The 21281-nt window shown below is 42.3% G+C and overlaps 1 protein-coding gene across 5 annotated transcripts in view; it reads right to left on the bottom strand.

The window, feature by feature from the left end:
• The window catches only part of cdk5rap2 (CDK5 regulatory subunit associated protein 2), a 77626-nt gene that overhangs the window by 23450 nt on the left and 32895 nt on the right, over positions 1–21281 (bottom strand). For 3 of the 5 annotated variants that reach the window (XM_063012054.1, XM_063012050.1, XM_063012053.1), the window contains exons 20-31: positions 20320–20461; positions 18635–18777; positions 17320–17436; positions 16718–16861; positions 15065–15177; positions 11869–12008; positions 5652–5783; positions 4598–4707; positions 3559–3690; positions 3294–3404; positions 1997–2065; positions 414–589 (exon numbers count right to left, since the gene is read on the bottom strand). In XM_063012054.1, coding sequence (XP_062868124.1) covers positions 414–589; positions 1997–2065; positions 3294–3404; positions 3559–3690; positions 4598–4707; positions 5652–5783; positions 11869–12008; positions 15065–15177; positions 16718–16861; positions 17320–17436; positions 18635–18777; positions 20320–20461 — 1529 coding nt within the window. The remainder of the gene's footprint in view (positions 1–413; positions 590–1996; positions 2066–3293; positions 3405–3558; positions 3691–4597; positions 4708–5651; positions 5784–11868; positions 12009–15064; positions 15178–16717; positions 16862–17319; positions 17437–18634; positions 18778–20319; positions 20462–21281) is intronic. The other 2 variants (XM_063012051.1, XM_063012052.1) reach the window with 2 other exon arrangements.

A 21281-nucleotide genomic window follows, 5' to 3' on the forward strand; every position in this document is an offset into this window, starting at 1 on the left:
CTGCCAAATGAAAGTAGCATCATTTAGCAGTTCGGTCCCTAGAACTTAAGAAATGTAGGTAGGGCCGCTCAGGTGGTGCAGCGGTAAAGTACGCTAGCGCACCAGAGTTGGGGTTTCGAATACATCGTATCGAACCTCAGCTCTGCCTTTCCGTCTGGGCTGGGCGGCTGCATGAACAACGATTGGCTGTTGTTCAGGGTTGTTAGTCGGATCATAGATCCTCATAACTGGTGCGACTGCGGCCCCTGCTGGCTGAGGAGGGAGAGTTCAGAATCTCTGCGCTGGTGGGCTAGCGGAATATCCCGCTGCGCCACCTGGGCGCCCTCCAAGATAATTAAGGTCTCTGGGTGGTGTTTTTAATAACACATCACAACTGATGCACATTAAGGCTCATTATAATCCGATTTGCTTACCTGAGATGAGAAACAGACTCTGCTCCACAGTCTTTGAGTAACAATGCAAGTTCTGGCAGCTCATCCTCAAGCTGGTGTTTAGAAGCGTGGTGCGAGTTTTCATTTCCTTTTCTGGACTGGGCTAACAAAGATCTTCCAATTTTCTCTTGATCTTCAGACGTTTCATCAGCTTTCTCCTTAAGGAGACAGAAAGACAGATGGCAATGAATGCAAACAAACTGATGAAATAGTTGTAGGTTTGTTTATTTATTTATTTATTCGAATTTTAATGTTAAGTTTTACACACTTTGGTTACATTCATGACAAACAGTAGTTCATCAGTTCTCAAGTTTAATGTCAAACACAGTCATGGACAATTTTATATCTCCAATTCACCTGACTGCATGTCTTTGGACTGTAGGAGGAAACCGGAGCTCCCGGAGGAAACCCACGCAGACACGGGGAGAAAATGCAAACTCCACACAGAAAGGGCCCGGACCGGCCCACCTGGGGATCGAACCCAGGAAGTGGCAGTGCTACCCACTGAGCCACCATGCTGCCCCGGAATAAGCAAAGAAGCAACAGATTACCAAGAAATAATAACCATAGCTATTGCTCACTTCCCCAGTTTGAATGTACAACACAAACACAGCGAATATCAAGTAGGCTGTCTAATAGTTTATGAATATTTAACTGCAAATATTGTATTGATTAACATACACTAATTGGTCAAAAGTAGGTGATACATGTCTATGAGTTTGTTGGACATTAAATTTTAAAATAATTATTATTTAGATAGAGTTGGCCCATCTTTGCAGCTCTAACAGTCTCCACTCCACTTTATGGACATTTTTTATATTAAATTTTCATTTGCAGATCCTCCTATTCAGAAAGACTTACGCTTGCCTGAGATGCACAAGGGCATGTTGGAGAAGGAAAGGGCCTTGAAAGTATTATTTTGTATGCATAATTTCCCATACACATGCAGTGCATGTAAATAAAATGCCAAAATTAAAGTTCTTCTGTAGATCTCCTACAGGACTCATTACATTGCTTCATATTTTTATTTATTTATTTATATTTTTTCCCCTCTTTGTTCCACAATTTTTATCCCTCAGTCTAGTCGTGTCCAATTATCCTGATTGTGTCCTCTATACTGATTCGACCCTTCACCGCTGACTGAGGACGCCCCTCAACTGACATGCGCCCCCTCCGGTACATATAGTACATATACATATACTACAGATAGTGCATTTGTCACCCGCACGAGTCGAGTTCATACACTTGACGGGCACTGTGTACGGAGGGCCACACCCCCATCAGCATTATTCCTCAGCCCTGTGCAGGCGCCATCAGTCAGCCAGCAGGGGCCGCAGTCGCACCGGTTATGAGGACCTTATGATCCGACTTTCTTACCCTCTAACCCTGAACAACAGCCAATCGTTGTTCATGCTGCCGCCCAGCCCGGTCGGAAAGGCAGAGCCGAGATTCGATACGATGTATTCGAAACCCCAACTCTGGTGCGCTAGTGTACTTTACCGCTGCGCCACCTGCTTAATATTTTTTATACATTTTCAATACAGATGATTCTCTTGTAGTCTTACCTTTTCACTGTAGGCAGTCATCTTCTTGTTAGCACTGACAGCTACTGGTCTGGCTGGTCCTTGTTGTTGCTATAGTATGGAATGAGTGATGACACATGACTTGAGAACAGAAAACAGCATGAAGCAAAACAATATAAAGAACGCACAGAGTAACTGCAGGATGGAGAGGCTGTATGTGATTATGGGTAAGAAAAGAAAGTCAGAGAGACAGAGAGAGGAGAGAACAGGGGTTAGGAAGGACGGAGAGTTAGAAAAAGGAAAATACTTCAAACATACAGCCTTATGCATGTTCCTTTATTTTTAACGGGTATGGGTCGCGAGAGGTATGGTTCCACCGGGAAATAACAGAAATACCCTGGACAGGGCTTCGGTTCTGCCTTTTTCCCCTCACTCATAGCCGATCGTGTCTGTGTAGACGCCCGGCCGGCTGATAGCAATTAAAATCTGAACTTGGATCTGCATAAGTATGTATATGAGGCAACACACACACATACACAACCAGGGGCAAGGGTGTTAGTAAGAGGTGACAGGGCTTAGGTTATAGGTTATACATAAACTAACATGTAAATTGTGATCTACAGTACAATGGTTAGATGTAAAAGATTTCTATGAAGCCAATATGGACACAAGATTTTTACAAACAGAAAACACCACCTTATATTATACTTATTATCATTTAATATGGGCCGCAGTCTGACGCACTACTAGCCCACTTCCCTCTAGCTCTCGAATTATTTCAGCTGTGCTATTAACCTGGTTGGGCATCCAACAAGCACAACTGGTTGACACCATTCTTTATTGCTGCTACAAATGCGGGTTGAGTAGCAAACAGGAGGCGTGGATGATTCATAAAGCACAGTGCATAACCGGGCGTACACAATGCGACTCAATGTGGGACTGAAAAGAAGCAGCCAGCAACTCGTGTTGGAGTGGGTGCATAATTTTGACTGCAGCAGAGGTGCTACAATCGCAGAATTTGAAAGATTGGAAGGGATTTGCATATTTCTCCCTCTACAGTGCATAATATCAAAGCCTAAGGTTCTGAAAGTGGTCCCAAAATGGCTTGGGTGGAACTGCAGTCTAATTCACTGGCATCACCCGCCTGGCTAGACAACCAACAGACACTACTGGTTGTCTGACACGTGGAAAGAAAGCCCTGCTGAAGTTTAATGTCCTTTCAGCTGCAACACATTCTCTCACCCTCTGGTCCAGGTGCCAGCATGCACAGCAGAAGAAGTGAATAAATCCCCCAAAGGTCCGAAAACCTCTGCATTAATGTAGCATTTTAGTAAATAACCTTGTTGGAAGGTGAAAGATGCTCTGTCTCTCTCTGGTCATCCAATATGCCCAGGTCTGCCACAGCTAACCTTCTCTTCAGCTCTGCATTTTCTGCCTGTAGCTCTGATACCTGTCGAAGAAAGAGGAGAGAGACAAAGGTTATCATGAGACTGGCATAGCCATTTAATGGGAAGGAACAATACAGCAAAATTACATGACTTTATAGATGTGTCAATTCATCAGCTCTATGTCTACATACTGTATTTAAATATATATTCAACAACCTTGTTGTAGAGTGACAGATCAACAGAGCCAGCTTCTGTCTGTGACTCTCTTTGAACATTGTCCGAAGTGCTGCTCTCTGCCAGTGCTAGTCTTCTCTGCAGCTCGGCATTTAATGCCTGAAGCTCTGAGACCTGAAGCAAAGTAAGCAAGAAGCAACGATGACATACACTGATCAGCCATGACATTAAAACCACCTTCTTGTTTCTACACTCACTGTCCATTTTATCAGCTCCACTTACCATATAGAAGCACATTGTATTTCTACAATTACTGACTGTATTCCATCTGTTTCTCTGTATGCTTTGTTAGCCCCGTTTCATGCTGTTCTTTAGTGGTCAGGACTCTCCCAGGTCCACTACAGAGCAGGTATTAATTAGGTGGTGGATCATTCTCGGCACTGCAGTGACACTGACATGGTGGTGGTGTGTTAGTGTTAGTTTGTGTTGTGCTGGTATGAGTGGATCAGACACAGCAGCACTGATGGAGTTTTTAAACACCTAACTGTCACTGCTTGACTGAGAATAGTCCACCAACCAAAAATGTCAAGCCAACAGCGCCCCGTGGGCAGCGTCCTGTAACCACTGATGAAGGTCTAGAAGATGACCAACTCAAACAGCAGCAATAGATGAGCGATCGTCTCTGACTTTACATCTACAAGGTGGACCAACTAGGTAGAGTGGACAGTGAGTGGACACGGTATTTATGGTATAAACTCCAGCAGCGCTGCTGTGTCTGATCCACTCATACCAGCACAACACACACTAACACACCACCACCATGTCAGTGTCACTCCAGTGCTGAGAATCATCCACCACCTAAATAATACCTGCTCTGTGGTGGTACTGTGGGGATACTAACCATTACAGAACAGGGTAAAAGCAGGTTAAAAAAGTATGTAGACAAACAGATGGACTACAGTCAGTAATTGTAGAACTACAAAGTGCTTCTATAAGGTAAGTGGAGCTGATAAAATGGACAAATCCACAACACAATTGATTGATATAGTTGCTTAACTGAGATGATTGAAAGAAAGCTCACCTTCAGTTTGAGTTGTTCCACTGAGAGCTGCTGCAGGTCCTCATCCTGTCCCTCTCCAACACATATACTCATATAGGACGTCTGTTCACCAATCAGACTCAGTGTGTCATCTGAAATCATCATAAAATGATCAATATGAACAGTGGTAGCCTAGTGGGTTGAGCTTTGGGCTATCAATCTGAAGATTGCTGGTTCAAATCCAGGCTCTGCTATGCAGCCACTGTTGGGTCCTTGAGCAAGGCCCTTAACCCTTGTGGCTCCAGGGGCGCTGTACAATGGCGGAGCCTGCGCTCTCACCCCAGCTTCCAAACAAGTTGGGAACAGTGGTAGCATAGTGGGTAGAGCTTTGGGCTATCAATTGAAAGTTTGAGAGTTTAAATCCCACCTCTGCCATGCAACCACTGTTGGGTCCTGGAGCAAGGCCGCCTCCAGAGGCACCGTACAATGGCTGACCCTGCGCTCTGACCCCAGCTTCAAAACCAGATGGGATATGCAAAAAAAAATTCCATTGTACTGCAAACCTGTATACACCAACCAGGCATAACATTATGACCACTGACAGGTGAAGTGAATAACACTGATTATCTCTTCATCACGACACCTGTTAGTGGGGGGGATATATTAGGCAGCAAGTGAACATTTTATCCTCAAAGTTGATGTTAGAAGCAGGGTGTTGTGGGGTGTTCCCGGTCTGCAGTGGTCAGTATCTATCAAAAGTGGTCCAAAGAAGGAACAGTGGTAAACCGGCGACAGGGTCATGGGCGGCCAAGGCTCACTGATGCACATGGGGACGAGCTACTGTAGCACAGATTGCTGAAGAAGTTAATGCTGGTTCTGATAGAAAGGTGTCAGAATACACAGTGCATCACAGTTTGTCGCATATGGGGCTGCATAGCCGCAGACCAGTCAGTTAGGAAGGTGGTCATAATGTTATGCCTGATCGGTGTATGTATATATGACAAATAAAGGCATTCTATTCTATTCATTCTATACTGGTTTGTAATCACTGGTGTGAGCTTTCTGCAACTTGTTTCGGATCCTGGTGTGTCATTACCCATGTCGCTGGCCTGTCCGACTCCTCCCCCTCTGCTTTGCATCTGGCCAAGTCGGGCTTGCAGAGAGGTGTTCCAGCGCTGAGCTTCTTCTAGTGCATTACGCATGCTCTCGAGCTCTGCAAGGTCCACACCTATAGATGTAAAAACACACAATGTTATAATCTTTACCTCATACTTAGGTAACTAACACAAAGAATAATCATCTTAAGAGGATGGGTTCTGGTGCAAATAAGTACTATATGGAAAACCGTATGTGGATACCCCTTCTTTTTACTGAGTTTAGATGTTTCAGCTAAACATATTACTGAAAGGTATATAATCAATGATTTGAAATAAATCATATATGTCTAGTTTTGTTGTAACAGTTTTGGCAAGGTCCTGTTCCCCTGTGCACAAGGCCAAGTCCATAAAGACATGTGTTGTATAAAAGAACCCCACTGGCCACCACAGAGCTTCGAACTTAACCCCAATGTACACCTTTGGCATGTATTGAAACGTCTGTTCTGAGCTCGGATTTCTGGTCTAACATTAGTGTCTGAGACAAATGTCTGTTTTGTGTCCAAAATGACCGATTAATTGTTAAAGCCATTCATGAGCCGATACATGCAATGTTTGTGGAGCGATAGATAGATAGATAGATAGATAGATAGATAGATAGATAGATAGATAGATAGATAGATAGATAGATAAGATTAGATAGATTAGATAGATTAGATGGATAGATGGATAGATGGATAGATGGATGGATGATAGATAGATAGATAGATAGATAGATAGATAGATAGATAGATAGATAGATAGATAGATAAGATTAGATAGATTAGATAGATTAGATAGATTAGATGGATAGATGGATAGATGGATAGATGGATAGATGGATAGATAGATAGATAGAAATATAAATAGATAGATAAGATAGATAGATAGATAGATAGATAGATAGATAGATAGATAGATAGATAGATAGATAGATAGATAGAAATATAAATAGATAGATAGATAGATAGATAGATAGATAGATAGATAGATAGATAGATAGATAGATAGATAGATAGAAATATAAATAGATAGATAGATAGATAGATAGATAGATAGATAGATAGATAGAAATATAAATAGATAGATAGATAGATAGATAGATAGATAGATAGATAGATAGATAAGATTAGATAGATTAGATAGATAAGATAGATAGATAGATAGATGGATAGATGGATAGATGGATTAGATAGATTAGATAGATAGATGGATAGATGGATAGATGGATAGATGGATAGATAGATTAGATAGATAGATAGATAGATAGATAGATAGATAGATAGAAATATAAATAGATAGATAGATAGATAGATAGATAGATAGATAGATAGATAGATAGATAGATAGATGCTAACTAAACACCCTCCCATATTCATTATTTTCTTTGTATTAAACAGGGCACGGGATGCTGGTGCTTCATAAGGTGGTCGTAACCACCTTTTTTTCTATTCATTTTATTTTTTGGTTTATGTTCTGAAATGCTGTGTGAGAATGACCATGGTGTAAATGTCTTGCAGTGCACAAGTGAAAATCCTTTATTTGCATAGTTTTAAATACAGTATTTTTACTGTAAATGTACAGCCATCGTTAATATAAATTAATTCTACTTACATTGTTAATGCTAATGATTTGATGCACAGTCAGTAATCTGTTAAATGTTAGGCAGATGTGTTGAATGCAGCAGATATAAGGAGCATAAACACCTGAGTGACTTTGATAAGGGCCAGATCATTGTGGCCAGACGACTAGGTTGAAGTATTTCTGAAACAGCAAGCTTGTGCTCACAGGTAGCCATGATGAGTACCCATCGATACTGGTCCAGCTGGGTGGGCAAGACTTATTACAGCTGGAGGACAAAAGTAGCTGAAGATACCTTTACTACTGGTGATGACGTGAATGCGTCACGACACATTGCATCAGGTCGCATGCCAGTAAAGGTGCCCAGGTTAACTCTTGTCCACTGTGAAAAGCACCTACAATGGGCATGCAAGCACTGAAAGTGGACATCAAAACAATAGAAAACAGGCAACTGGTTAGCTGAAACCTGATTTATGTGAATGGTTGGCCATGTGTGTATCAAATACACAGAAAAGATGGCACAAGGACGCACTATAGATCTTGCAATGTAGATCTCAGAAGAGGTGGGCCACCCAAGAGCCTTATTTTATGTTTTTGCTATCTATACGGATAATATATAATAATTATCATTATCACATTAATAATAATTTTTCTCATATTATAATAAATGTTACAGGATCTTGGAGATGGGTACAGTGTATGACCATGAACATAAACATGAACTCATGCCTGTTGGACATCCTACTCCAAAAATAATATGCATTAATATACTTGTTCCCTTCTTTTCAGATATAACAGCCTTCATGCATGTGGGGAATTCTGCCCATTTAGCCAAACAAGCAATGTCAAGGCCAGGATGTGGACACAAGGAGACTTGACTTGAAACATATTGAAACTAGTCCAAACATGTTTTCATGAAGCTTACTTTGCGCATGGTCACGCTGTAAAATAAAAAGGCTTTTTTCCCCAATTGTTGCCACAAAGTTGGAAACACTCACTCACTTTCTTAACCGCTTATCCAATCTAGGGTCTAGGGGGGGTTGGGTGCTGGAGCCTATCCCAGCATTTCAATGGACGCAAGGCATACAGTAACACCCTGAACGGGGCGCCAGTCCATCGCAGGGCAGACACACACACACACACACATTCACCTATAGGGCAATTCAGTATCTCCAATTAACCTGACTTGCATGTTTTGGACTGTGGGAGAAACCGGAGCTCCCGGGAAGAAAACCCACACAGACACGGGGAGAACATGCAAGCTTCACACAGAAAGGACCCGGACCGCCTTACCTGGGGACCGAACCCAGGACCTTCTTGCTGTGAGGCGACAGTGCTACCCTTTTAGCCACCCAAAGTTGGAAACATTTCATTGATTTTATAGAACTGATTTTACATAACTGTTAGTAATGGGTGGCATTTACATATACAAATGGATGATGGATGAAGACTAAAAACTAAAAACTGGAGGAATGTCCACATACATTTGGCCACATGGTCTATATTAGTGCTGGACAATAATTCGATATCGATATATATCGCGATAGAAAATGTTTCAATAACGGTGATATGATTTTGAAACAAATTCGAACGATATATATTACGTCAGTACGTGATGACGTACGCCACAGGCACGACGCCAGTGCTCAGCGTTACCGCTCTGATTACACTATAATACCTACAACACGGTGGATATTAGCGACAAAATGAGTTCAACAGCTGTGAGTGAACGAGCATCCACAGTCAGGGGCGGAGCGTCGCTTTGCCGGTGTTACTTTTTTGCGGAAGCATGTTTACACGCAGGTGTTCCCACAGGGACGCAATTCAACAGCGCACCTCAAGCATGTAGTTCTCCACCAAAACAGTGCAGTAATACACTCAACATAAATGTCAACCACCAACACAATTACAGAAGACGTACTACTGAGTACTAATATTACTTATCAGTTATACTAAGTTATAATACTGCTTAGTAGTTGTGGCGCGCTACGAATAAAGGCACCAACGGGCTCTTCGTGTTCCACTGTTGCCAGATTGGGCGGGTTTCCTCTAAATTGGGCGGTTTTTTTTCCGAAAAACAATTTAATAGCATTTAAATAACACTTCTATTTAAAAGAAAATATTCAGTTTTAAGAAGCCCCAGCATTGTAGACGGCTATTAAAAGTAAAGTCAATTTTCAATGCTGATTTGGCTTAATAGTGTTGGTCAGAATGTGTCATATTCTTGAAAGAAAATTAAAATTTGTTTTCCATGCATTCACGCCAGCATGTTCTGGGGTTCAGATGAGTCTCATCAGTACACACAAGTTTGCAATCAAATGATCAAGTATTGCAAATGAATATCTCTGAAATTCTTCCTCATAATGTTAAGGTTATAGGATATATTTTAGTTTTTCACTTGTCAGGGAAAATGAGAAAAAAATTAAAAGCTTATTATGCTAGGCGTGATGTAATTCTACATGGCACTCACTGCCTGTATAGTGAGTGACCAAAACACTACTAGATCAACAGCCACTAGCCACATACAAAAAATAAGGTATCAGACAGTTTCTGTGCCACCCCTGTGTGAGCAATGGTCTCAGTCTGGCCACCCCTATGAAAATTGTCTGGCTCCGGCACTGTCCACAGTTGAAAAAGAAGCAGACGAAATAGCTGATAAGAGATGAAGGACTAATTCAGTCGTGTATTCAGCTTGTATTTCTTGCCAGAAACCAGAAAAGAGGTTTGCAGGTACCGCCATCCAATGTTGGTGTTTTTGGCAGTTTTTCTGACATTTGTGTTATTCATATCGATATCGGAATTATATCGTATCGACCGAAATTAGGAGTCATATCGTGATATAAATTTTAGCCATATCGTCCAGCCCTAGTCTATATTGCACTTAATATAGGAATCCCAAGTTTACCAATCCTGAAATGCTTGTATCTTCATAACTGTTTCATAACAATAACGCACCATCTGATTAAAACAATAAAGCTTTTTTTTATTTCACGTCTCAAAATGACCACTGTAACCAGAGCTTTCTTGTTTTAAACTAAATTAAATTGTATACTAAACTGCATGTGAACAAATGGCAACAGTGTCAGTCAATATTGTAAACTGTTTTTTGAGCAAGTGGTACATGCGGTTTTGCTGCATAAAACGCTGCAATAAGCAGCAACATGCACCCAGACTTATGATGAACAAAGCATGTTTTCTTGCAGCAGTATATGAGAAGGCACTATGCAGGCACAGTCAGTCAAACCACATTTTATTTGAGTGCTGGTCTATGATGAAACATTGGCTGGATAAATTAAAGCAAGCAAGAAGGTTAAGTAATTAGACAAAATTAAAGACAGTAGGAAGATAAAGGCTGCTATGCATACAGAGCGTACATACAATGACAAAGACAAATAGAAAAGAAACAACAGAGAGCAGAATACAGAAAGTAGAATGAAGTCAAGAAAAAACACATTACATGCACACACAAAAAATGAGTAGGAAGCACAAAAGATTTAATGACAGAAAAGGAGCAGATTTTTAATAATTATTGTCAAGATTTTGAAGCGTCTGTGGGAATTTGTGAGCTTCTACTCAAGACTTTTGTGAGTCAGGCACTGATGTTGGTTGGAAAAGTCTGACTAACAAACCCTATGTCCTTATGGACTTCGCTTCATGCAGAGGGGCACAGTCATGCCGAAACATGAGAATGACCTTGCCTAAAGTTGGAAGCATTGGGCGCTCGGGTGGCACATGGGTCTAACATGGGCCCGAGCATCCACACAAACACAACTGGCTGTGTTTAAGGGAGGGAAGGTCAGACAGGGTCTCCTTTTCTATACACCGATCAGCCATAACATTAAAACCACCTCCTTGTTTCTACACTCACTGTCCATTTATCAGCTCCACTTACCATATAGAAGCACTTTGTTCTTTTGTTCGACAATTACTGACTGTAGTCCATCTGTTACTCTGCATGCATTTTTAGCCTGCTTTCACCCTGTTCTTCAATGGTCAGGACCCCCACAGGACCACCACAGAGCAGGTATTATTTGGGTGGTGGATCATTACCAGCCCTGCAGTGACACTGACATGGTGGTGGTGTGTTAGTGTGTGTTGTGCTGGTATGAGTGGATCAGACACAGCAGCGCTGCTGGAGTTTTTAAATACCGTGTCCACTCACTGTCCACTCTATTAGACACTCCTGCCTAGTTGGTCCACCTTGTAGATGTAAAGTCAGAGACGATCGCTCATCTATTGCTGCTGTTTGAGTTGGTCATCTTCAGGACCTTCATCAGTGGTCACAGGACGCTGCAGACGGGGCGCTGTTGGCTGGATGTGTTTTTCACCCTAACCCCCGCAATCTTATAAAAACAAGCAAACCCTAGATTGATTACCCTGAACTGCCGCTAGGTGACTGGACAGGTGGGTGGATGAGTGAGTGAATGTATGTTGCCTTGCAATCAATGTCAAGAATGATTTCCTGCCCGGGATACAGCGTTCCCGGGTGGCGCCGGACCCACACCCATGGTCTTTTCTAACATTCTGACTGACCCACTGAGGTGTCTATGTTCAGCATGCACTTTGAGATCGGTAACCCTTGACCTTTCTGTACTCCACCTTCTCTCTGATTGGCTCTCTGGATCTCCAGGTGCAGCTGCTCTCTGAGTTCGGTGTTTTTGCGCACGCCGTCCTCCAGCTGCTGCCTAAGGAGCGTCACGGCTGTCAGCTCCAGCTGCAACGCCTGCAGGTGCTGAGCACTATAAAACACACATGAACATAAACTGTTACATACTACAGACTACATGAGTTCTCTTAGGCTGCATTATGATATGCGGTAATGATTTTGCAATGTTATAAAGTTATGCCAACATGAAGCATACCGTTGTGTTTTCAGTAACATTTTCTACCAGTATGATGTCACACACCTACCTTCTTGTTTAATCCAAAATGATGACATTCATGATATGGGGGACAGGGGGACAATGTGAAATAGCAAAGAAAACAACCATTGGCTTTCAAACTGGCCGAAGAAAACCCTGCACGTAGGGTGGCCACATTCATAGTCACAAAAAGGAGGACATTACACCCCAAAAAGAAGGACATTACACCCCAAAAAGAAGGACATTACACCCCAAAAAGGACATTACACCCCAAAAAGGAGGACATTACACCCAAAAGAAGGACATTACACCCCAAAAAGAAGGACATTACACCCCAAAAAGGACATTACACCCCAAAAAGGAGGACATTACACCCAAAAGGACATTACACCCCAAAAAGGAGGACATTACACCCCTAAAAGGACATTACACCCCAAAAAGAAGGACATTACACCCCTAAAAGAAGGACATTACACCCCTAAAAGGAGGACATTACACCCAAAAGAAGGACATTACACCCCAAAAAGGAGGACATTACACCCCAAAAAGGAGGACATTACACCCAAAAGAAGGACATTACACCCCAAAAAGAAGGACATTACACCCCAAAAAGGAGGACATTACACCCCAAAAAGAAGGACATTACACCGCAAAAAGAAGGACATTACCCCCCAAAAAGGACATTACACCCCAAAAAGGAGGACATTACACCCCAAAAAGGAGGACATTACACCCCAAAAAGGAGGACATTACACCCCAAAAAGGAGGACATTACACCCAAAAGAAGGACATTACACCCCAAAAAGGAGGACATTACACCCCAAAAAGGAGGACATTACACCCCAAAAAGGAGGACATTACACCCCAAAAAGAAGGACATTACACCCCAAAAAGGAGGACATTACACCCCAAAAAGAAGGACATTACACCCCAAAAAGGAGGACATTACACCCCTAAAAGGAGGACATTACACCCCAAAAAGGACATTACACCCCTAAAAGGAGGACATTACACCCCAAAAAGAAGGACATTACACCCCAAAAAGGACATTACACCCCAAAAAGAAGGACATTACACCCCAATAAGAAGAACATTACACCCCAAAAAGAAGGACATTACACCCCAATAAGAACATTACACCCCAAAAAGGAGGACATTACACCACTAAAAGGAGGACATTACACCCCAAAAAGGACATTACACCCCTAAAAGGAGGACATTACACCACTAAAAGGAGGACATTACACCCAAAAGAAGGACATTACACCCCAAAAGAAGGACATTACACCCCAAAAAGGACATTACACCCCTAAAAGGAGGACATTACACCAAAAGGAGGACATTACACCCAAAAGAAGGACATTACACCCCAAAAGAAGGACATTACACCCCAAAAAGGAGGACATTACACCCCAAAAAGGAGGACATTACACCCCAAAAAGGAGGACATTACACCCCTAAAAGGAGGACATTACACCCCAAAAGAAGGACATTACACCCCAAAAAGGAGGACATTACACCCCTAAAAGGAGGACATTACACCCAAAAGAAGGACATTACACCCCAAAAAGGAGGACATTACACCCCTAAAAGAAGGACATTACACCCCAAAAAGGAGGACATTACACCCCAAAAAGGAGGACATTACACCCCAAAAAGGACATTACACCCCAAAAAGAAGGACATTACACCCCTAAAAGGAGGACATTACACCCCTAAAAGGAGGACATTACACCCCAAAAAGAAGGACATTACACCCCTAAAAGGAGGACATTACACCCCAAAAAGAAGGACATTACACCCCAAAAAGGAGGACATTACACCCCAAAAAGGAGGACATTACACCCCAAAAAGAAGGACATTACAGAAAATCACAGAAAAATAAACATGGCTGACGGGGCGGAGAAACGAATGGAGTTATTTTCAAACGTAAATAAAATATTACAGATTTTTAACTTGTATAAACTTGTACCGAGTGTTTTTATTTGCAAGTTCGAGCTTGTCAGGAAATTTAACCGTTATCGGTACATGAAGGAAGATGTTATATTGACGTTAGCGTGCTGTGCTACCTCAGTTTATTGGTTAAATATGCTAAATGCTAAACGCGAAATGCAAAACCCGATGGAATCGCTGTCTAAGTAGTGCGTTCGAATAACCTGCCTTATAAGTCACTGACTTATTAGAATCCTCTCTACTGAGGCAGCTGCCTATGTAGACAGTAAGACAGCAAGGCAGCTCCCTAGGTTTTTGAACACACCCACAGAATGAATCCAGAACCCATATAACAGAGTTTTTGACCAATTTAAGCAAAAATTCTATAATAAATGAGTGTTTTACTCACTAAATGTTGTGTCTACTTTTCATATTTAAGTCCGTTCCTCGCTGCCTCCTAAAGTTTACTTTTTGGCATTTTCACAGCGTTCCTGAGCATGAGAGCTGATTAATTGACTCAGGTAGAGGTGTTTACAGAACAATGCGGGCGGGCGAAATTCAACCACCCGATCACAGACTAGCATTTAGAGGGCTGACCTTCTGCGATTGACTAGTGGTAGCACTATGAGCAGTCAAATGAGGCTGTAAAACCAATGAAATACAAAGCATTTGTTTTGACATGTACCTGAGCCAATGACAGATAAAATGTCCAGTTCACTCCAAAAGGAGGATTTTTAAGTGTCCGTCCTAGCGTTGCGTGGATGGAGGACTGGCAGCTGAAAAGCCGGACTGTCCGACCTAAAATCGGACGTCTGGCCACCCTGCCTGCACGTGAAGCAATGGGTCATTTTTCTTGCTCATTATCTAATTAGCCTTGGGATGGATTACCGCCTCGTCCAGGGTACACCTGCCTTGCGTCCGGTGTTTTCCGTTGGAACTAGATCCATCACAGCCCTGGTTGAATGAAATGAAATGAAATCATCTGAATGAAGAGCTTTTACCTGTCTCGTTCTTTGACTGCCCGAACAAGGTTGGAATAGAGATGCTGCTCAGCTTTCAGGGTGTGGCTCAACTCCACCAGCTCTGACCGCAGGTCACCCAAAGATGACAGCTCCTGTGAGGGTCAGATATTTAACATCAGCATTGATTAATTGTCAAAACATGTTAGGATCATTTTACTTGTATCTCTTTTGCAAAGATAACAGAACGAGACCACACAGACACAAAAGAACATGCCAAACAAACAACACTACTTTCAGTGCAACCATTCCGCCATAGTTTTTTTCACTCTCCATCTCTGCCCCCTGTTCTATCCATCCATGACTGGTGGCAGCTCAAAGACTCAAACCCGGGTTTCTGCTGAGTCTTGTGGTTAACAGGGAGGTGGTAGCTCAGAGGTTAAGGTAGTGAACTAGTTTGCCGGCTGAATCCCCACTAATGCAAAGTTGCTACTATTAGGGCCCCAAGCAAAGCTCTTAACCCCTCAATGGCTTGTATGGTATTCATATATAACTGTGAGTCACTTTAGATAAGAGTGTCTGCTAACTAAATATAAAGAATATACACCGATCAGGCATAACATCATGACCACCTTCCTATTATTGTGTTGGCCCCCTTTTGCTGCCCCATACGCAACAACCTGTGACGCACTGTGTATTCTGACACCCGTCTATCAGAACCAGCATTAACATCTTCAGCAATCTGAGCTACAGTAGCTCATCTATTGGATCGGACCACACGGGCCAGCCTTCACTCCCCACGTGCATCAATGAGCCTTGGCCGCCCATGACCCTGTCACCTGTTTACCAATGTTCCTTCCTTGGACCACTTGGTTTTTAAATATTTTTTGTTCATGCATTTTCTCCCCTCGCGTCCAATTGCGTCATGCTTCCTCTCCACCGATGCCGATCCCCGCTCTGATTGAGGAAAACGAAGCTAACCCACGCCCCCTCCGACACGTGGGCAGCAGCCGTATGCATTTTGTCACCTACACTTTGACAAGTGCAATGCAGATTAGCACTGTGTACGGAGAGACACACCCTGACAGCACTTGATACGATGTATTCGAGGTCCCAGCGTGTGTTTTTTACCGCTGCGCCACCTGAGCGGCCTTCCTTGGACCACTGTTGATAGATACTGAGCACTGCAGACCGGGAACACCCCACAACAGCTGCAGTTTTTGGAGATGCCCTTAAATCCCTACGCTTGCCCATTTTAACACATCAACTTTGAGGATAAAATGTTCACTTGCTGCCTAATATATCCCACCCACTAACAGGTGCCGTGATGATTAAAGTATGCTTCCAACTTTGAGGCAGCAATACGAGGAAGGCCTTTTTCTTTTTCAGCATGACTGTGCCCCTGAGCACCAATCAAATGACCAGCCAGAACTAATGATTTCAGGTTTTTATAGTCAGCATGACACTAGGGCTCTTAGGTGGCAGCAGTAAAATATGCTAGCCCATAATGTCCGGTCAGGAGTCTGAATGGCTGGATGGCCCAGTATCCTAGATTGGTGCACTTTTCAGTTCCATTACTTAAAAACTTGTGTCAAGTCAGATACATGGACCACGATGATCTGCTGTGGCAACCCCTAAATACGGGAGCAGCTGGAAAAAAAGTGTTAGCGTGTCACTCTGTGTATATTTATGTACCTGCTGCTGGCTGTCTCCCCCAATGATGGTTCTCTCTCTCTGAGGCAGGGACTGGAAGTTAAGCTCCTCCCCAGGTTGTGAGTGCCGAGTGTGGGCTGTAGGTAACTGTCTCTCAGGTATCAGGCTTAAACGCTGCTGTAGCTCCTACCAAGACAGAGATTATTAAATAAAATACAAAAAAAAAACATTACATATACATTACATATTCATCAAGTACATCAAGATACTTCTCCACCTAATTAATTAGACTTCAAATTGCGGTCCAACCCACCATCAAGATCTAAGTTTAAACTGCAGCTTTGCTATCAAGAGATCAAGCACATACACAGACACGTTGGCTGTGTCTAAGGGATGGGTGGTGAACGGGTTTGTAGTGTGTGACTCCCCGTACACAATACTGCTGTCTGAGTGACTGTTTTCATGCTGTAGTAATGCAGCAGTTAAGGTTACAACTAAAACATTGGATATAACTAAATTGGCAGGAATGCAAATGAATACAGTGCATGCAAAAGAACGCTGCGTTCACATGAGTTTTACAATTAACGAATGTAAAAGCATCTTACTTTTATGCATGTAATATGATAAAAGCATCTCATACTCACAGCAATGATTTCCTCTTTAGTACTGATCATGGATGACAGAGACTCGATGTTGGCTGTTTGCCCCTCCAGTCGGCCTTCCAGCTCTGAGACCCTGGATTGCAGTTCAGCTAGAAATATCTACAACACACAGACGATCAAGTTATTTGAAATGATAAAAAATGAAAATAAAATACAACTGATATAGTTTTATGTGAAGTATATTCAACTTATTAACTTATATTTAACTTACACTATATTGCCAAAAGTATTCGCTCGTCTGCCTTCACGCGCATATGAACTGAGTGACGTCCCATTCTTAATCCATAGGGTTTAATATGATGTCGGCCCACCCTTTGCAGCTATAACAGTTTCAACTCGTCTGGGAAGGCTTTCCACAAGGTTTAGGAGTAGGTTTATGAGAATTTTTGACCATGGGAGCATGAAATAGTCCAAAATCTCTTGCTATGTTGAAGCATTAAGAGTTCCTTTCACTGGAACTAAGCTTTACACTTTACACACAATGCAGTCAGACAAGTACCGTTCTCCTGGCAACCGCCAAACTCAGACTCGTCCATCGGATCGCCAGACGGAGAAGCGTGATTCGTCACTCCAGAGAACACGTCTCCACTGCTCTAGAGTCCAGTGGCGGCGTGCGTGCTTTACACCACTGCATCCGACGCTTTGCATTGCGCTTGGTGATGTAAGGCTCGGATGCAGCTGCTCGGCCATGGAAACCCATTCCATGAAGCTCTCTACACACTGTTCTCGAGCTAATCTGAAGGCCACATGAAGTTTGGAGGTCTGTAGCGATCGACTCTGCAGAAAGTTGCCGACCTCTGCGCACTATGTTCCTCAGCATCCGCTGACCCCGCTCTGTCATTTTACATGGCTACCACTTCGTGGCCGAGTTGCTGTCGTTCCCAATCGCTTCCACTTTGTTATAATACCACTGACAGTTGATTGTGGAATATTTTAGTAGTGAGGAAATTTCACAACTGGACTTGTTGCACAGGTGGCATCCTATCACGGTATCACGCTGGAATTCACTGAGCTCCTGAGAGTGACCCATTCTTTCACTAATGTTTGTAGAAGCAGCCTGCATGCCTAGGTGCTTGGTTTTATAAACCTGTGGCCATGGAAGTGATTGGAACCCCTGAATTCAATGATTTGAATGGGTGAGTGAATACTTTTGGCAATATAGTGTATGTGTAAGATAAAATGCTTTTTACTGATTTATCAAATATAATCTAACACCGATCTGGCATAAACCTCTATGTATTATCATGCCACCTTTGAACATTTGCCTATCACAGAAGTGAAGAACATTTACAGACACCTTGAGCTGGTTTTCTCTCTTCAGAGAGCTGTTAAGAGCTTCTGTTTTCTGTGCGAGTTCTTTCTTCAGTATGACGACAGGTTTCTTACTGACTGTAAGAGATTTCTCCAAATCCTCCTCAATATTCAATCGAGACAACTCAGCTACAAACACACAAAGAAAACGAATGACATTAAATTTAATGTCGATTGTAATTATTGACCATATTCACAGAATCTAAATTTTGAGTAATTCTCTACACACACATGCATTTTTGTATGTGTGTAAGCACAACCCCAACCCTAATTATCAAATGCAGACAAGATAGACATGGCATATGCACTGCTAAATAAAGGTACGTTTTGCATTTATTTAAAGTTTTGGAAGTGCCCATTCTTGCTTGATAAGACTGCAGGCTGAAGAGTCAAGCACTCTGTGTCTACAAAGCCATCTTGTTAAAGCGTGTGCAGAACAAGGCCTGGCATTTTGCAGGATCAATAGACCCAGAAAATCATTCAGCAGCATAATATATGGCTGCAAATTTTAATATGTCAACAGCGTGTCAATGATACCCTCACACATATGCAAATTACCCCTGCCATAGGCGCTGATAAACACCCATACAATAACAGATGTCGGCTTTTGGTTTTTGGCACAGAGAACCTGAGAAGTTATAATGTAAACTTAAATGATCCCAGCACGTTTCCACTGTCCTTTGGTCCAGCTGAGATGAGCTCTGGCATTTCTGCATAGAATTGATGTATGGAATTCTCTGTGTTCTTCTCTTACTACTCTTAATGCAGCAGTGAATTAATTAAGTGATAATGGTTTTCGGAAGAAGCCCAAGCCTGTGTGACTATATTCATGATAGTAGCATGATGGTTTCAAGGTTTCTTTTGCAATTCTGTCTGAAGGTTTGACGGTCATGCATATTCAACAGGGGTTTCTGGCCTTGGTCTACCCTTTTCTACAGATTTCTACAGATTCTCTAAATCTTTTTACAATATAATGTATGGTAGATGGTGAAAGATCTGAATAATTTGCAATCTCACTCACTTTCTTAACCGCTTATCCAATCAGGGTCGCAGAAGGGGGGTTTGCTGGATCCTATCCTAGCTTTTCAATGGGCGCAAGGCACACAGTAACACCCTAGACGGGGCGCCAGTCCATCGCAGGGCAGACACACGTACACACAACCATTCACCTATAGGGCAATTAACCTGACCATGTTTTTGGACTGTGGGAGGAAACCGGAGCTCCCGGAGGAAACCCACGCAGACACGGGGAGAACATGCAAACTCCGCACATAAAGGACCCGGACTGGGGATTGAACCCAGGACCTTCTTGCTGTGAGGCGACCCACCGACCCACCGAGCCTTCATAATTTGCAGTCTGACAACGGGAAATGTTATTCACTCACCAGGTCTGGCACAAGGTGACCCTTCTTTGCTTGCACATATTGAGCCTTTGGGGATCTTCATTTATACCCAATCATGATATCATTTCTTTATACGATTCTATGTAAAGGTTCAAAAGAATGAACACATAGCAAATTCTTGTTTTTATTGCATTTTACAGTGTCCCAACTTGTGCCCCAACTTGTCCATATATGGGGTTTGTACTTTAATAGGAAGGAACATTAACTGCTACTTCAGTAAGCATTATATTAGTCATTTTAACAAAACAAGTGGTTCAAATATACACACTTTTCTTACCCTCTCTCTCCTCTAGTCTCTCTTGTAGTACCTGGATGGTTTGTTTAAGCTCTACCACCTGGAGAGGCGAAGCCTCTGCAACTTTGACCTCAGTCAGATAATGAGCTCTGTCTTTGTTGTGGTCCAACAACTTCTATACAAACACAAACACACAATTTAATAAATCTCTGTACCAGTGTTAATTTCGTTGACGAATGATTTTCGTCATAGTTTTCGTCAACGAACCTTTTTTTCATGACGAAAACGAGACGATAACTAAATAAAAACTACAAAAAAAGATAAAAGCTATGACGAAATGAATCGACACTTTCGTCAACGAATAAAAACGAGACGAAAATGTTTGGCAGGGACGACATCCAATAACTGATTTAGTTTTGTGGAAGGGAGGGACAAGTTAGAAAGAGATCCAATCAGAACTACTTTAGCGTATGTGGAGGGGCGGGACAAGCCGATTAGCCATCCAATCAGTACTAATCTTTTGCAGTACCGCGTTAAGAGCACACTCGCACACATTTGATCTAAACCCGGGAAGACCAGACTAGCCTGTGAACTGTCTTTACTCATGGAACCAGGTTAACTCCACAATGTCAACAGGGAGAAAGAGGAGAGTCGATATATGGACACGTTTCTCATTTGACGTCGTGAAAAACAAGACCATGTAAACCATGTGGGGCGATCTAGGGTAAAAACACAACAAATCTGAAACATCTGGCACTGCTGGCAGTAATAATGGCAACATAATGTCACAGCTGCTTTAACGGTACCCAGTTTTATAAAGAATGTAATATGCAATTTGTTATAAACAATGCATATATGTTTCAGGCAGAGCAGGCCTACTGGTCATTAATCTTTTGTTATTGTTATGCTCAATAAGCAGAGTCAGGTAAATAAAGATGTTTGAAATAAGTTAAATCTGGTTTTGTGTGTATTGCACATTCAAACATTAATAATAT

This window comes from Trichomycterus rosablanca, chromosome 16, assembly GCF_030014385.1.
Source record: "Trichomycterus rosablanca isolate fTriRos1 chromosome 16, fTriRos1.hap1, whole genome shotgun sequence".
Classification (NCBI taxonomy): domain Eukaryota; kingdom Metazoa; phylum Chordata; class Actinopteri; order Siluriformes; family Trichomycteridae; genus Trichomycterus; species Trichomycterus rosablanca.